The 21914-nt window shown below is 31.3% G+C and overlaps 1 protein-coding gene across 2 annotated transcripts in view; it reads right to left on the bottom strand.

The window, feature by feature from the left end:
- The window catches only part of Ibtk (inhibitor of Bruton tyrosine kinase), a 75035-nt gene that overhangs the window by 27830 nt on the left and 25291 nt on the right, over positions 1-21914 (bottom strand). For both annotated transcript variants that reach the window (XM_047558165.1, XM_047558166.1), the window contains exons 10-19: positions 21170-21347; positions 19245-19419; positions 17498-18097; positions 16589-16675; positions 15685-15767; positions 15562-15599; positions 15115-15211; positions 6349-6450; positions 4163-4280; positions 2177-2237 (exon numbers count right to left, since the gene is read on the bottom strand). In XM_047558165.1, the coding sequence (XP_047414121.1) occupies positions 2177-2237; positions 4163-4280; positions 6349-6450; positions 15115-15211; positions 15562-15599; positions 15685-15767; positions 16589-16675; positions 17498-18097; positions 19245-19419; positions 21170-21347 (1539 nt within the window). The remainder of the gene's footprint in view (positions 1-2176; positions 2238-4162; positions 4281-6348; positions 6451-15114; positions 15212-15561; positions 15600-15684; positions 15768-16588; positions 16676-17497; positions 18098-19244; positions 19420-21169; positions 21348-21914) is intronic.

Here is a 21914-nt window from a genome sequence, read left to right as displayed (position 1 = left end):
TTGACAGTGTCCTCTAGATTTTGCAGTTTATTGGAGTACACATTTTCAAAAGTTTCCAATGATCCTGTGGATTTCAGATGTAATTGTGGTGATATCTCTTTTCATCTCTAATTTTGATGATATGGGTCTTTTTCTTTCTTTTGGTTAGTTTGGCTAAGGGTTTATCAATCTTATGGATCTTTTTGAAGAACCAACTCTTTGTTGCATTGATTCTTGTATTGTTCTTTTACACTTGATTTCATTAATTTCTGCTCTGATTTTTATTATTTCTTGTCTTCTACTGATTTGGGGGTTAGCTTGTTCTTTTTCTTGAGGTAGAACATATGCTTACTATTGGGTCTCTCTACTTTTATGATGTGCACTCAAGGCAATAATTTTTCCTATTGGTACTGGTTTCATATTGTCCCTGAGATTTTGACATGTTGTATCTTTATTTGCAGTTGTTTCTAAGAATTTCTTGATTTCTTCTCTCATTTCTTCTTCAATCCATTCTTCACTTAAAATAGTATTGTTTAATCTCCATGTGTTTATGTGGTTTCTATTATTTTTCTTGCTGTTTAGTTCTAGTTTCATTCCATTAAGGTCTGACAGGATACATGGTATTAAACCAATTTTTTTATATATGTTAAGACTTACACTGTAACCTAGAATATGGTCTATTATGGAAAATATTCCATGAACTGCTAAGAAGGTTAATTCAGCTGTTTAGGGATGAAATATTCTGTAGCTATCCACTAGGTCCATTTGATTTATAGTAGTACTTAGGTTGAATATATCTTTATTGATTGTATGCTTTATTGACCTATTGGTGATAGGGGTGCACTGAAATCACATAGTATTATTGTATTAGGATCTATATAGAATTTAATGTCAAAGACTATTTCTTTTTTTTAATACGAACGGGTGTGTTGACACTTGGGGCATGTATATTTACTATTGTTTTATCTTCTTGTTGGCTTGTTCCCATTACCAGAATGTAGTGGCCTTCTTTGTCTCCTCTGATTAACTTTTGCTTGAAATCATCTTTCTCAAATAGGAGACTAGCTACTCCAGTTTGTTTACAAACTGTTTGCATAGTATATTTTTTCCATCCTTTTACCTTCAGCCTGTGAGAGTCTCTTGCAAACAGCATACAGTTGGTTCTTGTTTTCTGATCCATTCTGCAAATCTATGTATGAGGAGTTGAGATCATTTATATTCAGTGTGATTATGGATATATGGTTTACGTTATTTTTATTTACTATTATGATTAATTCTGTCCTGTTTCTCATTTAGATGATTGTCTTCTATTGTTCTTCATCTATTTGTGAGTTTGAGGATTTGTTTTGGGGTTCCTCTGTGTGCAGTTTACCTTTGAGAATTCTTTGTAGTGCTGGCTTGGTTGTCATGAAATTCTTTGAGTTATCCTTGACATGGAAAATTTTATTTCTCCATGGAATATGAGAGTTTTGCACAGTACAGCAATCTCAGCTGATAATTGTTTTTGGAGTTTGGAATATCTCATTTCAGGCCTTTCTTGCTTTTCATGTCAGAAGTAAGCCTTATTGGTTTGCTGCTAAATGTGACCTGATGTTTCTCTCTTGCAGCTTTTAATATGATGGTAGGTGTTCTGATTATGATGTATCTTGGGAGAATTTCTCTTCTCATCAGGTCTATCTGTGGTTCTCTTTGCTTCCTGTATATGGATGTTTATCTCCTTTTTGATATAGGGGAAGTTTTATGTGATTTATCTCATTGAAAATGTTATTAAGGTCTTTAGCTTATTATCTCCATGTTCTCTTTTATCTCCATGATTCTCAGATTTGGTCTCTTAATGTTGTCCCAAAGTTCCAGTGTGTTAGGTCTGTGTTCTACTATTTTTTCCTTTTATTGTATTCTACTCAAATTCATGTATCCTTTCTTTAAGATGTGAGGTTCTGTCTTCAAGCACTGAAGTTCTATTTTCTATGCAATCTAACTGTTGGTGATGTTTTCAAGTAAATATTTAATTTGACAATGTCTTTCATTTCCAGAAGTTCTGACTGGTTTCTTTTCAATATTTCTATTTTCCTATTTCTAAAAGATCCTAATCATAATTACTTAGAAAATTATTTCATTGAGAAGTATAAACTAATGTACTGCTTTGGATGGTTATATTATAGCCACTAAAATCTTCAATGGAAAAAAATAACCTTACCATTTTTCTGTAAAATACAGAAAGATCCTTCAAAACATCATCACTTAAAACATCAAGAGACCTAAAAGACAAGAAATATAATTCTACCTTAATACTCAAATGACTTAATACTTGTCAAGATTTTCAATTATATAGAGATACTATATATTGCCAAATAAGTAAAAGTTATTTTTCAAGCTTTATATGTACTAGTTGCTACAGATTCTTTTTGGAAATGGGTACAGTTATGTATTATATACCTTAAGTAAACAACAAACATATTAGACAAATATCTTCAATAAATCCCAAGCAACTCTTATGAACAGGTGTATAAAGAATCTTTTCTATCATAACAAAATAGCAAATACTCATTTTACAACCTTCATTTTCCAGAAATTATAATTAAATGCAGAAGGAGTACTATATTGAGAGAATGCTGAGTTAAGTATCTGGATTCTTTCTAGAATTATCACTTCTACCAATTCACTGCATGATCTTGAGCAACTTACTTTTCTTTTCTGCACCTTAGTATCTTCAGCTGTACTCCAGACAAATCTCAAGAATCTCTCAGGTTTCAAATAGGTATTTTAAGATATCAGTGAAAATTTAAATGGAAGTTTACATTCTAATACACACACACTAAAAAAAAAACTATTTCTGCAATCAGAACAAAACAACTTGTGTATTCAAATCTGTACCTTACCAGCTGTCAACACTTTGGAAATATATGATACATTAATTTGTGATGCTAAGTCAATTTTGGTGCAGCACTCAGTTTCCTAACATCTCTTCACATACTATTTATATTTCTAGTAAACACATGCCTGATTAATTTTGCACAAATTTTTGTTTAATGCAAGGTGTACATGTCTCCTCATGTTAAGTTATATAAATAGAGACATCACCACAGCGGGTGCTGTCCTTAAGTGGCTCAGCTGACACATTTCTATCAACCTAGTACCTGAATGATAGTGACACCATTTCCCAATACAATAATTAAGATAGAGTTAATGTTTGTTTTACTTTTTTGGTTGACTCTTATCTGATGAACAAAATGAGCTTATTTTAAAATATAGGTTAATAAACTGATATGAACAGAACTACTAAAGTAATGTCAGCAATGGAATTAAATTTAGCTTGAAACTCTAGCCAGGTTCTGACACGCAGATATCAAATGCATTTTAAAATAACATTGTTGAATATCTCGAAACATTAATGTGCATTCAAAAGCATTTTTCACAAACAAATAAAGACTTAAATAGCAAAAGAATTTTCTCTAAATTGAACCCTAACTGGCAATTGCTAAGAATCTATTAGTGATTCACTTCAAAAAACCAGAACACTTTATTTCAATCATGTTTTAGAATTAGTTTCATTAATCATGTTTTTTAATTAATTTAAGATCATTCTGACTTTGAAAACTAAGTTATTAAAAAGTTGTAACCATTTATAACAAGTATAGAGATCAAAATTTTCTCAATTCTTTCCCAAAAATAAAAGAAAAATATTGCCTGGGTTTTCCCTTTTGCAATTCAAGGACATTAACAGAATCTATTTCATAAGATTTTCATGAAAATGAAATTAATCTATATAACACATTCAGAAAACCTCCTGGTACACAGGACACACTAAGTATTAGTTTTTATTATAAGGACTATTGAAAGCAGATGATAAAGTTTTAAACTACAAACTGACAATAAGGTTTCTAATCTTAAATATCTATGTTCACCAGATATAGCCTCATTTTTCTCATTACTAATTTTATAAGTAAAAAATATTTTGATCTTATATTTTTAAAACAATGCATTATTTTTTAATTAAAAAATTGTTAAAATGTTGACAAATTTCCAAATACCTCTAATTCAAAAATGTCTGTGATTCCTAACTCATTAGCATTTTCAAATCTTTCCAAGTAAACATTATTCACTTTTAAATTACTAACATATCTTCTATTATATATAAACACCCATTTTTGCAAAAGTCATGGAATATGCACACTGAACCAACCTTGCTTCAAGTAAAGCTGCCATATTCAGTCCTATAAACTGTAAACAAGACAGTTTCAGTTGTTCAGCATTATACAATGCTGCAAATTCAAGGAGCATAGCAGCATTCTTAAGGGTAACTACAAAGAAAGAAAAGATTTACAAAATTACATGAAAGGAATGTTACTACAAACAAATAAATACACTTAAATTTGTAAGGTTTGAACATTCAAAACAAAGAGAAAAAGGTTTGTTTTGATTTGTTTTATCAAAAATACACTGGGAAAAATACAAAATTTAACTTCCACCAAAATATACTGAAGTAATTTCAAAAAATTGGTTATAAGGAAAAATAAACTCATAGAAAAGAAAATTTTAAGCAAAACAAAATATGAAAGCACTGGTGCCACCTAAAAACAAACATAAAAATTGACAATCTTCCATCTAATAATTTTTTTATATTTAACTTTCATTAATGATAACTTTTCTTTACATTTGTATAGCAAAGCAGTTATTCCCTTTTCTATAAAAGTAAAAATGACATTAAGACTAAGAGAAACTGATGAAATAATTCTGTAAAATGTATTTAAGTAGACTTATCTATCAGAATATTGGTATATGTATACATTTAGAAAATGCATCTAAATCTTACCATATTATTCATGCTAGTGCTGAATCTAATATGTTCAGTGAAAGATTCTGAATTTAGTTATAATGCTAGGAACTTTATATATGAAGTATCCTGTTCTGCTAAGACCTGACCAGAATATTCTACCTACAAAGCATCTAACTTTAGCTTCCCGAACCTCTCTATTCTTTTCCTTAGTTACTCTGATTTGCAGCCATCAGATGAACACAGGTGCTTTCTACATCTGGCCTCTTCCATGCTTTTTTCTTCTTTCTCCCTTATACTCTGTTGAAAGTTGAAACAGCAGTCAATAATGGTCTCTGCCCCACCTGACTAACCTTTCAACCAACAATAAAATTATTTCACATCTCTCAGAAATAAAATTGGAGCATATAAAAACTTCTCTGAAATTATTTAATTGGGAACAAAGATTGACCAATAATCAAAGACCAAACTTATATGGAACACATTTTTTGCTAGGTTCTAGGAATATCAAGGAATTCACAAAGGAAACTATGCAGAACAGGGGTCAAGAAAGAACAGCCATAGGTCAGAAAAGTCAATTGAACAAGTGAAAATATCACCTATGTGTATATCTTATACCTACTATATGCTGTGTTCTTTATTTTAATGTATTTTTCTCTTCTTACTATTAAAAACAGATCAAGGCTATTATTTTCTTTTCGATAACCAAGAATATGGTCCACAGTGATCAAGAAAAGTAAGCAAATAAGAACAGAGTTAAGAAAACACCTAGCAAGTACAAAGTAGAAAAGCTTAACTCCGTTCATACTTATTAGACCAGCAATGTAGCAAAACAAATATAAAATTAGAAAGTAATAAAATCTTGCATATCAGGCTAAGAAAATTCAACCTGCATTCTAGAGAAAGCAATTAAAAATATCTAAACAAAGAGAAAACATAATTACTTCCTATGAAAAGATTAAAGAAAATAGAAGGGAGAAAAGCATTTTAAAGACTTATATGATACTACATAGAAGGGATGATTAACAGTGACCTCAACTAGAATAGTGCCAGTAAGAATAAAAAGGTGAGGGAAATGTAAAAATTTTTAGCTTTCACAGTTGAAATAATCTGGGCATAAGGAACAAATAACAAATAATTTTGCATTTCAAAGTTGGCGTATTCAGGAGAATAGTCATGAAATTAACTGAAATAATGAACAGAAAAAAGTTTTAGAGATAAACTTGGTTGATACATTAATAGAAGAATCATGTAAAAATTCCACATACAGTAGGAAAACAAATAGTTAAAATCTATAAACAAGAACAGCAAAAGGGTAAAAACTTTCAAACTCTCATTCCTAAAATTTCAAAATAAATTTGACACTATCCTTTTTATTCATGATTTTATGACATTTCAATAAAAATTAACATATTTCAATTCAAAGATATGCATATTGTCACATATTTCTGAGATGAGAATGTACTTACAAATAATAATAATTTAAATGTTTTGACACTTTGCAAGGTACTTTTAAAAAGATCTGAACATAAAGGGTTATAGTTATTCTTCTTCAATCTGAAAACATATTAATTTTCTAATTTAAAATTACTCACGGTTTTCAGTTAATGCTACTTCACAAATATCTTTCAATCGAGTTATAAGAAGCTGATCAGCCACCACAAGAACACTACAAATAAAATCCACATTCTGAGATTCTAAAAAGAAAAAGGAAACAAACATTACTCTGTTACTCTATAACATTATACCATTCTAGGCGGAAAAAGGAATTAAGACATCAGGAAAGAGAATCATGATTACTTTCCATATGTTGAAATAAGAATTACAATAAACAGCAAAAAAGATTAAAAATTTCAACGTTTTAGGTTAAAACTAAAAAAATACATCAAAATGCCTTGGCTCACATGGGACCACAAAATGTTTAACTACTATTAAACTGCTACCATAATAACTGACTTGTTTATAATCTCTTATGTTGTTAGAGAAAGTCAAATCTCCACATCATACTTAAAACAAATTTACCATTTAACAGCACTTTAAAAAAAAAACCTGCCAGGTGCAGTGGTGCACACCTATAATCCCTGAAACTCAGAAGGCTAAGGCAGGAGGATCCCCAAGTTCGAGGCTAGCCTCAGCAACTAACCAAGACCCTCAGCAACTTTACCAAGACCCCATCTTAATACTACCGATAGGGTATACAATGCTCCTAGGTCACGGCCAAAAAAACAGAAACAAGGAGAAAGGTGGGGGGCGGTGGGGGGGGGGGGGTGTCCCTAACAACATAAGGAGTAAAATGGGTTAAGAAAGAATAGCAAACAGATATTTAAAATGGAGGAAGGATGGTCATTGGAAATGATAATCTAAGAACTTTTGAAAATACTTTCCTCCATAAAAGCAATGAGAAGACTACCAATACTTATCTAAACCAACTTTATCAAAATTCTAGAAATCAGTCAAAGGTTTGCAATTATTTGGAGTATGTTTACTCAGGAAAAGATTGAATTTTGGTGAGAACAGTGCCATTTGGGACATTGTAGCTTTTCCTATTCAAATCCTCCTTTCCTTTCCTACTACAGGTTGAGCATCCCTTTCAAAATCCAAATTTTTTTGAGTACCTACAAGGCACCAAAAATTTGAAATTTCACAGGTCATAGTCAAAACGGAAATAGTGTTTATATAAAAACACTGCAAAAATTATTTCAGGTTATCTATTAGAGGTATATAAGAAACATAAGTGAATTGCAGGTTTAGACTTTGGTCCCATCTCAAAAGATATCTCATTATATATACATATATTCTAAAATTTTTTAAATGACACAATAAAAAGCACATACAGTCCCAAGCATTTTAGATAAATGATACTTGACTGGGACTGAAAACCAAGAGATCCACAATTATAGTGAAAATGAGCAGCCTAGTAGCCACTGGAGAAAACAAGAGTGGTTATGAAGCAACATTTTCAAAGAACTACCAATATTTTGACCTGTCAGTTCTTCCCTGAAAATTCAACAAGAACAGCTTATCTTTATTTGACCAGACTTAAAGTTCCCCTGGGGAGATCAACTTTTTCCTTTAGTGAAAATGATCAGCAACAATCATTTAATACTGAGGCTACCTGAGATAACAGTTGGAGCAAATAAGCAGCAGAAAGAAAAAACATTTAACAACTAATACTAGGGAACAGAATGTTGTTAGACAGAATGCTTATATCCCACTCAAAATTCATATGGTAAAATCCTAATCTCCAGTGTTGTATTTGAAAACAGGGACTCTAAGGAAGTAATTTAAGGTTAAATGAGACTATAAGGTTGGGGCCCTAATTCAACAGGCTTTAGTATCCTTCTAAGAGGAGATTATAGAGACCTTGCTTACTCTCTTTCCACACATATCATTAAGAAATGGCCATGTGAAGACATAGCAAGGGGCAATACGTGCAAGCCTGGAAAAGAGCCCTTATCCAAAACCAGTCCTGTCGGAACATGCTCTAGAACACCTAGCCTCCAAAACCATGAGAAAATGAGTATATGTTATTTAAGCCACTTGGTTTGTTTGTTTTGTCTGTAAGAGGTTTTGAAAATTCTAAAATATTTCTGTGAATCTAGCTAAGCACAAGTAGAGGGCTAAGAACATAACCAGCACAGACTTTATAAAGTCCTAACTCTTACCTCCGGCTTACATAGAACCTCTGTATAAGAGGAAATAAAGGGAGTTGTAAACTGCCTGCCAGAACAATGACAACAAGTCCCCAACACATAAAAGCTAGAAGATTTATTATTTCCAGATATTTACAGAAATTTCTCTCAAATTATTAGCTGCTCACTAACCTAACCAAGCAGTGACTTCAGTGCTCACAGAGGATGAATACAGAAATTACAGAATTAGTTCAGGGAAGTTGTTGAATTTAAATAAATAAATAAATAAAAACCTGTGGGTGGGGGAAGAATCTTATCTCCACAGCTGCTACACTATATTATTTAATGTCCAGTTTTAAACAACAAAACTTTATGAAAGATACAAAGATGCAATGAAAAAATTCAAGTATAATCCATATGCAAGAAAAAAGTAGCCAAAGAAACTGTCCCCGAGGAAGTCAAAACTTCAGATTTATTAAATAGACTTTAAATCACCAATTTTAAACATGTCTGAAGAACTAAAAGAAAAACCTGCCTAAAAAAAAAGTAAAGAATGAAGATAATGTCTTGTAAAATCTAGAATATCAATACAGAGAAGTTAAAGGTCATTTGAGATTATCTAATGAAGGAACAGAAAAAAAAATGAGCAAAACCCAAAAGTCCTATAGAGTACAACTAGGCATACCAAGATATCAAAGTCCCAGAAGAAAAAATGAAAGGGCAGAAAGAATATTAAGTAATAATGACTGAAAACTTTCCAAACTTGATTTTTTAAAAAAATGAATCTACACATCCAAAAAGCACAACAAACTCCAAGTAAGATATATTCAAAGGTATTCACATCTAGACACAATAAACTGTTACAAACTAACTTCAAAGAATCTTGAGATCAGCAGGGGAGAAACAACTACACATGTAAAGGATCCTCAATGAGATTAAAATCTGATTTTATGGCATATTCATAATAGTAAAACAGTATGGCATATTATAGTAAAATAGTAAAATAGTATGGCATATTCATAATAGTAAAACAAAAAGACAGTCATCCAAGAATTTCATTATCTAGCAAAACCATCCTTCAAGAATGAAGAAATTGAGATGTTCACAGATTAATAACAACAAAAAAGGAGAATCTGTCTCTATGTAATCTGCTCCACCAAGAAATGCTAAAAGAAATAATTCAAACTGAACTAAAAAAGTGGACTTGAGGAATAGATAATACAAATCCATAAAGAACACCAATAAACCTAACTACCCAAATAAAATAACAGTATAAAGTAACTTTTTTCATAACATTTTTTCCAAACGCATAAAACAGTAACAAATCTGTGTGAATGGGCATATGATATACAAAGCTATAATATGAATGACAATAGCACAAAGAGGTAGGAAGGAAAGGGAGCTATAAAGGAACATTTTTAAAATAATTCCAAAATTAAGTTAGCATTAATACAAATAGGATTGTTTTAACTTAAGATATTAATTACAGTCCCCAGAGTAACTGTTAAAAAACAACTTTAAAAAATAACTTTAAAAACTATGGTAAATGAAACTACAAGAGAATCTCAAAAGTACAGGAGAAAATATCCACTTGACACAAAAGAAGTCATTAATGAAGAAATAGAAGAAAGATCTCCAATCAATAATCTTCCATTTTAAGAAACTAGAAAAGAGAAGAGTAAATCAACACAGCAATCAGAAAGAAAAAAAAATGATAAAAATTAGGATGGGATCAACAAAACATATTCAAACAAAACTCAAAATTGTTTTTTGGGGAAAAATAATAAAAATTGACAAACTTTCAGGAGAATGATCAATAAAAAATTAGAGAGAAGACTTAAATTACTAAAATCAGGAATGAAAGAGGTGACTTGATAAAACCAGCCAGAAATAAAAAAGGTTAACAGAACACTACAAACTATGAAAATATGTATATGCTAACAGAGCAAATATCTAGACAAAATGGGCAAATCTGTAGAAAACACATTACTTAAATTGACTCAATATAAAATTGAACAGACTTCAATAAGTAAAGGGATTAAATCAGTAATTAAAAAACTGCAGAATGAAAAGTGCAAAATCAGATTGCTTCACTGATGAATTCAACCAAATGTTTAACAAATGAACACCAATTGTTCCCAAATTCTTTAAAAAGTATGTTAGAACAACTTACAATTCATTTAACGATGCCAACATTGTCCTGATACTAAAATCGAACAAAAACATTACAGGAAAATTAAGACTAATACCCATTTTATCATTAAAGACACAAAATAATGCTAAACCGAATCTAGTAACATAAAAAAGAATTATACATGATTAAGTAGAATATTCCCAGAATGAAAGATTCTACATTAAAAAATCAACCAATATAATAAACAAAAACGGAGTTAAAGGACAAAAAAAGTGATATAGTCATCTCAAGAGACACAGAAAAGCATTTAATAAAGTCCCAAATCTTTCCATGATAAAAACACTCAAAACAGGAATAGAAAAGATCCTCCCCAACTTGATAAACAATTACAAAAAAAAGAATCTCACAACTAACATCATAATTAATGGTGAAAGACTCAATGCTTTCCTCCTTAGATTAGGAACAACAAAAGGATAGCCTCCAAACAACACTGTATAAAAGGTTCTTATAGTCAGGACAGTTAAGCAGGAAAAAATAAATAAAAGGCATCCAGATTGTAAAGGAAGAAGTAAAACCATCTCTATTTGCAGATAACATGATCTTGTATAAAGGAAATCCTAAGAAATTCACTTAAAACTATCAGAACTAGTAAAAGAATTCAGCAAGGTTATAAGACACAAGATCAATGTATATACATTCAATTTCTATCTCAGGCAGTGCAAAGAACAATCCAAAAATGAAATTATGAAATCATTTCAATTTAAAAATAGCAGCATAAAGAATACTTGGGAATAATTTTAACAAAGGAAGCACAAGGCTTGTACATTGAAAACTATTTTAAAAATCACTGACAAAAGTTAAAGACAAAAAATGGAAAGACGGCCATGTTCCTTGTATTCATGAATTTTAATAAAACATCATAAGATGGTAAGAATCTGCAAACTGATTTACAGATTCATCACCATCGCTATTAAAATCTCAGCTACTTCTTTTGTAGAAATTAACAAGGTAAACCTAAAATTCATATGAAAATGTCAGGATCCAAAATAACCAAAACAATTCTGAAACGGAATATAGGAGGAAGAATCACATTTCCCAAATTCAAATTTATTACTTAGCAATGGTAATCAAGACAGTGTAGTACTGGCCAAAAGAGAGGCAAATGAATCAATGGAACAGGACTGAGAGACAAGAAATAAAATTTTACATTTACAATCAACTGATTTTTGATAAAAATGTCAAAACAATTCAATGGGGAAATAAAAACCTATTTAATAAATGATACTACAGCAACCAAATAAACAAATGTAAAAGAAGAAAGTTGGACCTATAGACCACAATACAAAACAATTAACATAAACTTAATTACAACAGCGGTTACCTAGGGTCAGGGTGGGAGAAATGCAGAACATTGCACATTATACTATAATTAATTAAGTTCTAGAGATCTACAGGTCTGCTAGGTGACTAGTTTATTAATAATAATGTGTTGTACACTTGAAATTTGTCAAGAAAGATCTTAAGTGTTCTTGCCCCTGCCAAAAAAAGTTAACTATTTAAGGTGATACATATATTTTTAGTTTAATTATGGTGATTATTTCACAATGTATACATACATCAAAACATCACCTTGTATATCCTGAATAGACACAACTCACATTTGTAAATTATACCTCAATAAAGCTGGGGGGAAAATTAAACAAAATTAATCAAAGACTCAAATGTGAGAGACACGATTATAAAACTCTTAAGAGGAAAATGCAGGAAGTACCTGTCATGACTCAGATTTGACAATGCATTCTCAGACATGACAATAAAAGCATGAGTACCAAGTAAAAGCAGGTAATCTGAACTTCAACAAAATTAAAATAACATTTTAAAGGACACTATCAATAAAATGAAAATATAACCCAGAGAATAAGAATAGAATATACAGATAAGGGACTTCTACCCAGGGTATATAAAGAACTTTCAAAACATAATAAAAAATAAGCCAGGCACAGTGGCACACAACTGTAATCCTGACAACTCAGGAGGCTGGAGCAAAAGGATCACAAGTTCGAGTCAGTCTAAGCACCTTAGCAAGTGATACCCTAAGCAGCTGAGACTCTGTCTCAAAATAAAAAATAAAAGGCCTTGGAATGTGACTCAGCAGTTAAGCACCCCTGGGTTCAATTCCTAGAACCAAAAAAAACACAACTAATTCAAATAAAAATGGTCCAAAAATTTTAAATGGTTTTTCAAAGATGACACGCAAATGGTCATAAAACACATGAAAAGATGTTCAACATCAATAGAGAAATGCAAATCAAGATCACAATGTTATACTACTTCACACCCACTACAATAGTTATAAGAAAGCAAACGTTAACGAGTATTGGAAAGGATGTGGAGAAAGAATAACATAAAAGATATGACCCAGCGCTTCTACTTCTAGGTATTATGTTCAAGAAAAACAAAAAACACAGCCCACAGAAATGATTCCTAATAACTAAAAAGTGAAAATAATTCAAATGTCCATCAACTGATGAATAGATAAAGGTGGTATATCTACAAAAAGGATATTATTTGGCAATAGAAAATATGACATGCTAGTATATGCTATAACATAGATGAGTCTTGAAAACATTATGCTAAGTAAAAGAAGTTAAACACAAAAAGACACATGCTTCATTTTATTTATATGAAATGTCCAGAAAAGGCATAGAAGAGAAAGATAGTAGATTAGTCATTACCAGGGACCAGGTTGTGGGTGAATGGAAAAGTGTATCTGCTTACAGGGTATAGGGTTTCTTTATTGGGATAAGGAAAATGCACTAGAATTAGAAAATGCTAAGGGCTGCACCATTTTGAAATATACTAAAAAACCATTTAGAAGTGTGAACTTTATGGCATGTAAATAATATCTAATTTTTAAAAAAAAAAAACACAAATAGAGAAAAAATACCAGTGTCTCAGCTATCCTCTCCAAGTACACAAATCTTTAGAAAGCTTATCTTCATTTAAATACTACCTCCTTTACAAACACTGTCCAGATTTCCCCACGTTTAGATACCAGTTTCTCAAAAATGTACCTATTTTAGAACATTAGTCTGTTTTAATTACACTTGTTTTCTTACGTGGTTGTATTTTACACTAGATTATAAGTTTCTTAAAAATAACCCAATCAAAAATGGGCTAAAGAACTTAAGACACTTCACAGAAGAAATACAATCAACAAAAAATATATGAAAAATGTTAATCAACTCTAGCAATTAGAGAAATGCAAATCAAAAGTACTCTAAGATTTCATCCAACTCCAGTCAGAATGGCAATGATCAAGAACAAGCAATAACAACACTTGCCAACAAGCGTTGGCAAGGATGTGTGGAGGAAAAGGTACATTCACACATTGCTGGTGGGACTGCAAATTGGAAAAGTAGTATGGAGATTTCTCAAAAAACTTGGAATGGAACCACCAAGTGATCCAACTATTACACTCCTCTATTTACACCCAAAGGACTTAAAATCAGCATACTACAGTGACACAGCTGCATCAACATTTATAGCAGCTCAATTAACAATAGTTAAACTATGTAACCAACCTACATGCCCTTCAACCGATGAATGGATAAAGAAAATGTGATTATATATATATATATATATATACACACACACATATACATACAATGGAATATTACTCAGCCTTAAAGAATAAAATTATGGCATTTGTAGGTAAATGGATGGAACTAGAGAATATCATGCTAAGTGAAATAAGCCAATCCTCAAAAACCAAAGGCCAAATGTTTTCTCTGATAAGAGGATACTTATCCATAGTGCATAGGAATTGGGAGGGGGAGAGAAGAATGAAGGAACTTTGGATGGTGCAGAGGGGAGGGAGGGGGCAAGGGGGGCAGTGGGAATGGGAAGGATGGTAGAATGAGACACATTATTACCCTATATACACTGCCGGTGTGACTGCATCATTTACAGCCAGAGGAATGAGAAGTTATGCTCCATTTGTGTATGATGTGTCAAAATGCATTTTACTGTCATGTATAACTTATTAGAACCAATTTTTAAAAAATAAAGGCAGGAACTTTCAAATTTTTTTCCTTACTATACACTGGGGCTAAAAAACTACTAGTAAAATAATACCACAGAACACTCAATACTACTCCAACAACTAAAGACATCTGTTGTTATACAATTAAAATATGATGTTTAGCTTGACAAAGTATATAAATGAAGTCTCTTCATAAATTCTGGCTCAATTCTTCCTCTAATTCTTTTATTTCTGATGTTATTACAAGGGGGGAAAAAGGCAAGAAAGAACTTAAGTAGGGAATTTGTCAAGACTACATTCTCTGTTCTCCATTGATCTCAATCACAGAAGTAGCTGGAAATGCAACTGGTACATCTAATAGAAAACCTAGGTACTTTCTATTTAAGTCTTACCTCCATCCATATGCTACTCAACATTACATACAATTCTGCTTATTCTAAATCAAGCCTCTAATGACATCTTATTTCAAATAGATCAAAATTAAGATTCATGTTTATTTTACCAATATTCCCTTATATATGATCTAAAATTTCCTAACTCTATTAAGTACCTTTTATCACCACAGCTTCATCAGTATAGAGGTAGTCCAAAATAACCTTCAGTATGTCTGAATGTATTGGCATTTCCAGAGCTGCACAACTGGAAGCCTAAGTAAAATAAGATAAAATAAAGGAAAATAATTAATTTTAAACAATAAAGTTCTATTATATTCTAATTTGAGTTATTTGATAGGAAAAACTCTACATAAGCAATCACATCAAAAGCAAAAAATTAAATAAAATCTATAAAACACAAAGCTAAAATGTTCAATAGTCAATATTAAAACAAAAACTGAACAAAGAAAATTTCAGAAAACAAGGAACACACTAGCATTCCTAACACATTTCTAGATAAAAACAAGAATATTTTGATTAAAAAAAACTTTTATCAACAATTTTAACTTCTAAGTGTAAAGAATTTTAGTTATTTGCCTAGGCACTTTCTATTTAAGTCTTACCTCAATCCATGAGCTACTCAGCATACTATGAAAATATTCTAAAAGAGAAAAAGGTTGGTGCAATAAGAATAGTGAAATAATACTAAAACAAATAAATCAGCAGTTAACAAAAAGTATACCTACCAAGTCTAGCACAAAGAACACATTTATGACAAGGAAATTCCTTTCCATCCACTGATTTCATGGTCACATCACACAGAAATGAACTGCAAAATAAAAATAAAAAAATTTTTATTGAAACAAGAGTGATTTTTTTACATTATTTAGCAAATAAAATATATCAAAGAATTTGGCTTAACTTTAGATTTTCTTTTGATAAAGGTGGCAGAAAATTAAAATTTTGTGGATGTGCATATAAATAAAGGACTTCATTTCCCTCCACCTCAGGAAAAACAATTAAGTCTTAGAAAAATGGTAACATTTAAATGGAAACTGAGTACAAATAAATATTCAAAACAGATTTTCTCCTGATTTTCCTTTTTTATTCCATGCAAGGTATTAACAAGAGTTAAGCAACATCACCTATAAAGTTCTTTAATTCAATTATTTGTACCTATTTTGTGCCAAGCAGTCTAGACATCTACAGTTACTTCTTCTCCAAAACTTTTCACCTACATATACTTAACAAGAAACTTTTGATAACAAATATGTTTAGAGTAGCATATTTATTCATGGAAAAAAGTATACGAAAGGAAATAATCATCATAATAATGGAAATATGCAGTTTGGTTTTTAGGTCTACATCAAATACTACTAAGTACAACAAGATATAAAATTCAAGGAAAAAAAAATAAGAGTTAAAAATTCCTCTCTACATTAGAGTGAACTCCTTCAATGTCTTATTGAGCAGCTAATGTTTTATCCATTAACTCAATAGCTCCCCAAAATTTCCAAAAATGAAGAAAACTAGAAAAGGTACGAGGATATCTACCTACAAATTTTGCTTCATATATAGGTAAGACCTTTTATTTCTACACTTTTGCACCAAAATCTAGACATGAAAATTTATCTTCATTATCTAACTTACCATTTTTTCTGATTTAGTTTCAGCTTATTACCAGTTTTCTTAGCAATAACATTAATTTTTTCATTTTCAAATCTGACTCCATCTAACCTATCAAGAAAAGATAAAAATTAAAAACAAGTGAATATACTCCCTACCAAGATTAATAAACATACAAAACTCCAACAAATTAGTTCATATCTGAACATAATTATATCACCGCTTAGAAAAGCATCTCAACAAACCCCACTATAAGATTTTAAAAATCATTAATTTTTCTTTTATTTTAATTAGAATTAAACATTAAATATCATTATTAACAGAAAACAAGTCAAAGACGCAGCACTAAGTCCTTCAGCATTTTTAAATAGAAAATACCATATATACTCCTCCACTGCACACAACCCTCAATTAAGGTTATTCTGTTGCAAGTAACAAAAAGGCCTTAAAATAGAGAATACCAAAGAATATGATTTATAATCTGACAAATACTGTGTCACTTTACATGTGCTATAGGAAAAAATTTTACCAGCAAATGAGGTGAAATTATCCCTACTATATATTGAAATCATGAGGTACAAGCAAACTATTAAATTTGCCCCACCAGTAATCCACTAATAATAGACTAAGAAGCATAATTTTATAGGTATTTCTAATTCCCAAGATCTTTCCAGCACACCATATTGCTTGCCACTGCAGATCCCTGTTACAGATCCACACCATGGAGGACTGAAATCCTCTAATGGCCTTCCTATTCTTAATGTCCAAACCAGGGAGTCCCACAGAGATAACTCTAACAGAAATCAGAGAACACATAAATGAATCTCTCCCAAAAAAGGAGTTGGAGTAGTAGGGATAAGAAAACAAAAAAGAAAAGGTTATAATATTTAAACTGGGAACTTCGGTACAAGAACAGATATTAAGGAGTCATACCTACTACTCAGGTTACTGAGGCCAAATTTCTTTGCAACATTTTGCAACATTCTTACAGGATCATCTTCCCCAGTACTTTTTCCTTTTTTAGATTTAGGTTTGCTCTTTTGCCTTTCACTAATTGTATGAGCTTGATTACTTTTGTAAACTTCAAATGCTGTCTTCTGATTATCATCTTCATGGCAATTTATTTTATTCACATGAGAATTCAGAGTACACTGATATTCTTCTGGTTTTTTGTTTAAGGTTATTCTTGGCTTGAAGCCATGAGTTAAAAAGTCACAAGTATCTGTATATATGAATTGTAAAAGGTATTCAAACAACTCGGGATGAACTTTCTCTACTACAAAGAGATGGCACCCTGCAGAATCTTCATCTTTCTGGTAAATATCTGTAAATTCTGAAGTAGTACCATCTGAAAGAAACAATTTCTGAAAAAAGTCAGAACGCACTGCCAGAATATATTTATGTGCAGGAAAGATTCTATTGCCAACTTGAAATGTTACATCATGGATGTTGTCCATTTCATCTGCTTCCCTCAACAGTTTGCCAAATTCTTCAGAAAAGGATGAGGAGCACACAGTTGGAATTTCATAAAGGCTAGAAGAAGAACAAAAATAATTTTTACTTTGAAGAAAATGGGGAGAAAAAAGCACCCCTGTCTGATTCCCTTGAAAATCAAATGTTTTATTATTTACTAAACTTAGAAAATTTTAAATTTGGTGTTTCCTAAAATATCACAAAGTCTTAGAAATTACATCAACCTTAATTCTTTTCTATTCCTTTTTCTATTTGTATTTTTCTCTCATACTAAAACAAGAATTAAGTTTTCCTTTGAAAGCTATGATCTCTATTGCTACAATGAAATGCTACACAATATAAATTCAAATGGATGTTTCTCAGAAAGTTTTTAAATTACTGAACATAACTAAAAACATTAAAAAATGAGTAAAGAGTACATTCTCAAAGTTTTCCTCTTTCATACATCTTTTATTTTACAAGCGAAGAAACGAATCAAAAACTAAGTGAACACTTCAAGTCCCAAATCAAAGAATATGTCACACATTCAAGTCAAAATAAAAACTAAGATATATAATCAGTTTGTAATTCTGGTTCTTTCAGTACTATATCAATGCAATCACATATTCCCAATTTACCTTTCAACTTTCCTGATTTGACTGAGGTTTCCCAGGAGATGAGACTTTCAAGCTAAAACTAGGGCAGGCCTGAGCAAACCAGAATGGATGATCACCCTACTTCCAAAACTACTTTCTTAAACAATACCCTTGGTGTTTATCTTAATCTATCTGTCTATTAATGGGATGTAGGAGATTTGCAGTGGGATTCTATGCTATAGATGATTCCATTTCAGCTCTTACTTTGTCAAAAATTTTCACAAACTGCTAAGACATAGTTATAAAACGTTTCTCAGAATGTGAGAATCAAGAAGACAGCATTAAGTACTAAAGACAAATTAGGCAAGTGCATATGTGTGTGTGTGTGTGTGTGTGTGTGTGTGTGTATCTTCATTTTCAGTATTAGTTTACAAACTAAAGGGAATACTCATCATTCCTAACCAGTATTAACAAATTCCACCTTTGGACTGTCCTGGTAACATGTTTGTCTAAGGTCTCTACAGGACCTGAAAACAGAAATTCAATTGAATGTGTACTGGGAGCTAATGAAAACAAAAGAAAATCCAGTGATTATTCCTTCTAAAAATGAAATTTAATAAATACAAGTATACCTTGTTTTAGGATCTGACTGCAGGATTGCAAAGTTGCATCCACTTGGATCTGTGCTGACACTAACGGCTCTATGAGCAAAAGTAAGTTTCTCGAGTCGAATTCTTTCATACACACTATTTATATCAGAAACATAAGACCCATCTGATGAGGTATTATGCAGGTTTGATAAAATGTCTGCCAAAAAAAAATACGCTACCATTAATCAAGGCTTTACAGAAACTATTTAGGAGTACAAAGATTAAAAAAAAAAATTGGAAAAATATGGAATATCTTTCTCATATATTAAGTATTTTGAAACATTACATTCCCTCTTCAACACATTTTACATCAAATATTTGTAGTACTACAAAGAGAATTTTTAGTGAGTCAATTCTTAATTGGTCATGATTTCATTTCTTTGAACAAACTCATCCTTCATATTGCAAACAAAATTCTTTCAAAAGGCATCTCTAGATATTTTAGCTTTTAAAAGTCTTCAACCTTCATTTAAACTATATAAACTCAGTGACTTCATAATCTGCCTATTTACTTTTTCCTTTTCCTATTTTTTTTTTGGCATTTATTCAGCAAATATCTAAATGACTACACTATACTGCTGTGATACAGTGATCATCTATCTGTAGTAACACAGTAGTGATCAAGATAGACACGTCCCTACCTTCAGTAAGAAAAAGACATTAAACAAGAATGTACCATTAAAAGTCAACAAATCAAAGCTATGAAAGAACAAAGTACATAGTGCTTACAGAGAGAAATAAAATCTGCATATGAATCTAGCTGAAATGTGAAGAATTTATAGATAAAGAATCTGTATTATTTTAGATCCAAAAAATGAATGAATGATATAGACTGAGGTGGTAGCAATTGATCTAGAGAGAAATAAAAAGATTTCAAAAGCATTTGAGATAGAAGTAACAAAATTCAGTGATAGATTAGATGTGCAGGACAGGAAATAAGGAATGTCAAAGGTAACAATTTACCAAAACAGAAAACACTGAAAAACTGACATGGGAGCATGAGGTCATGAATTCAGATTCATAAATATTGGTTAACATACATTCATATTTACAAGTGAAACTGGTGCTCTGGTTACCCTCTCAAATTCACTCTGTCTTAGGGGAGCTCTACTATAATCTTCCCCTAACACTTTCTTTTTTTTTTTTTTTCCAATTTCTAGATTCTTAAGAAACTTACATGCATACAAGCATCTATCTCAGAACCATATATATATAAACTTATGAGTGCCTGAGAACAGCAACTCACATTTTCACATCAATAAAACTTCTCCAGCCAGGAGCAGTAGGTAGCACATGCCTATAATCCCAGTGACTTGGGAGGCTGAGGAACAGAAAGATTGCAAGTTCAAAGCCAGTCTCAGCAATTTAGCGAGGCCCGAAGCAACTCAGTGAGACCCTGTCTCAAAATAAAATTAAAAAGGGCTGAGGATGTGGCTCAGTGGTTAAAGCCACTGGGTTCAATTGGTGATATCTGAAAAAAAAACTTCTCCCTGTCTGTGCTATCTGTGGCACACAGGAAATATACTTTAAATGTTAATAGATTTGAATAATCTATAAATAAATAAAATACAAAAAAATTATTCAAAATTCATCCCTTTATGGCTTTATGATTTTTAACATTTATAATTTTCTGAGTAATAATAAATGTTTATTACATATGTTTTTAGCCATAATAACTTATTCATTCAACAGATGACTTAATGAAAAATTACAACGTTCTAGGAAATAAGAAAAATTCTAAAGATACAGTAGAATATCCATGGGCCTTGTCATTACTGAACTTACAGTCCAATAGGAAACAAGCATTAAGAAACAAATCACAGATATTGCATAAATGCCTAAGGGTAAAACCTAGTAATACTTAATTGAAAGGTACTTTCAAGTGCCGCCCACATACATGAACTAACCTTTCTTTTCAGAACTCTTTCTTTTTTCTTCAAACCATTTCCCTCTAAATCCTTCCCCATCCTGTGTGACAAACAAAATTTCATTTCTATTTAATGCAATATCAGAAATGAAGACCTGGCGTGGATAGGCCCATCGACACTGCTTCAGAGAACTGCTGACTGATCTCCAGCAAAATACCTAAAATAAAAACAAATCACACCAGAATATAAAGCAATACAGCAGCTGAACAACGAAAATCTGAAGCCAAGAAACAATATTGTCAAAATAAAAGCTCTAAATGGTATGTTTTAATGCTCACTCTTCCACAGAATAGATACTACAAAAGTCAAGCTGATTTTAAAGAACTTTATTTCAGGAAAATATATTAAGCAAACATAAAACATTAAAAATTACTTCAGAGACACTCCTCTTAAGAAGAAATACTTTTCAGTATTATTTATTGGGAACAAACAGATCTGCTACAAAGGAATAGAATAACAAAATCTAAAGTTAAAACAAATCAGCATACTATAGTGACACAGTCACATCGATGTTTATAGCAGCTCAATTAACAATAGCTAAACTATGGAACCAACCTACATGCCCTTTAACAGATGAATGGATAAAGAAAATGTAGTATATATACAACATGGAATATTATTCAGCCTTAAAGGAGAATAAAAGTATGCATTTGTAGGTAAATGGATGTAAGTGAAATATGCCAATCCCCCAAAACCAAAGGCCAAATGTTTTCTCTTATAAGTG

Source organism: Sciurus carolinensis, chromosome 7, assembly GCF_902686445.1.
Source record: "Sciurus carolinensis chromosome 7, mSciCar1.2, whole genome shotgun sequence".
NCBI classification, from domain to species: Eukaryota; Metazoa; Chordata; class Mammalia; order Rodentia; family Sciuridae; genus Sciurus; species Sciurus carolinensis.
This window is presented reverse-complemented; position numbering and strand designations above follow the sequence as displayed.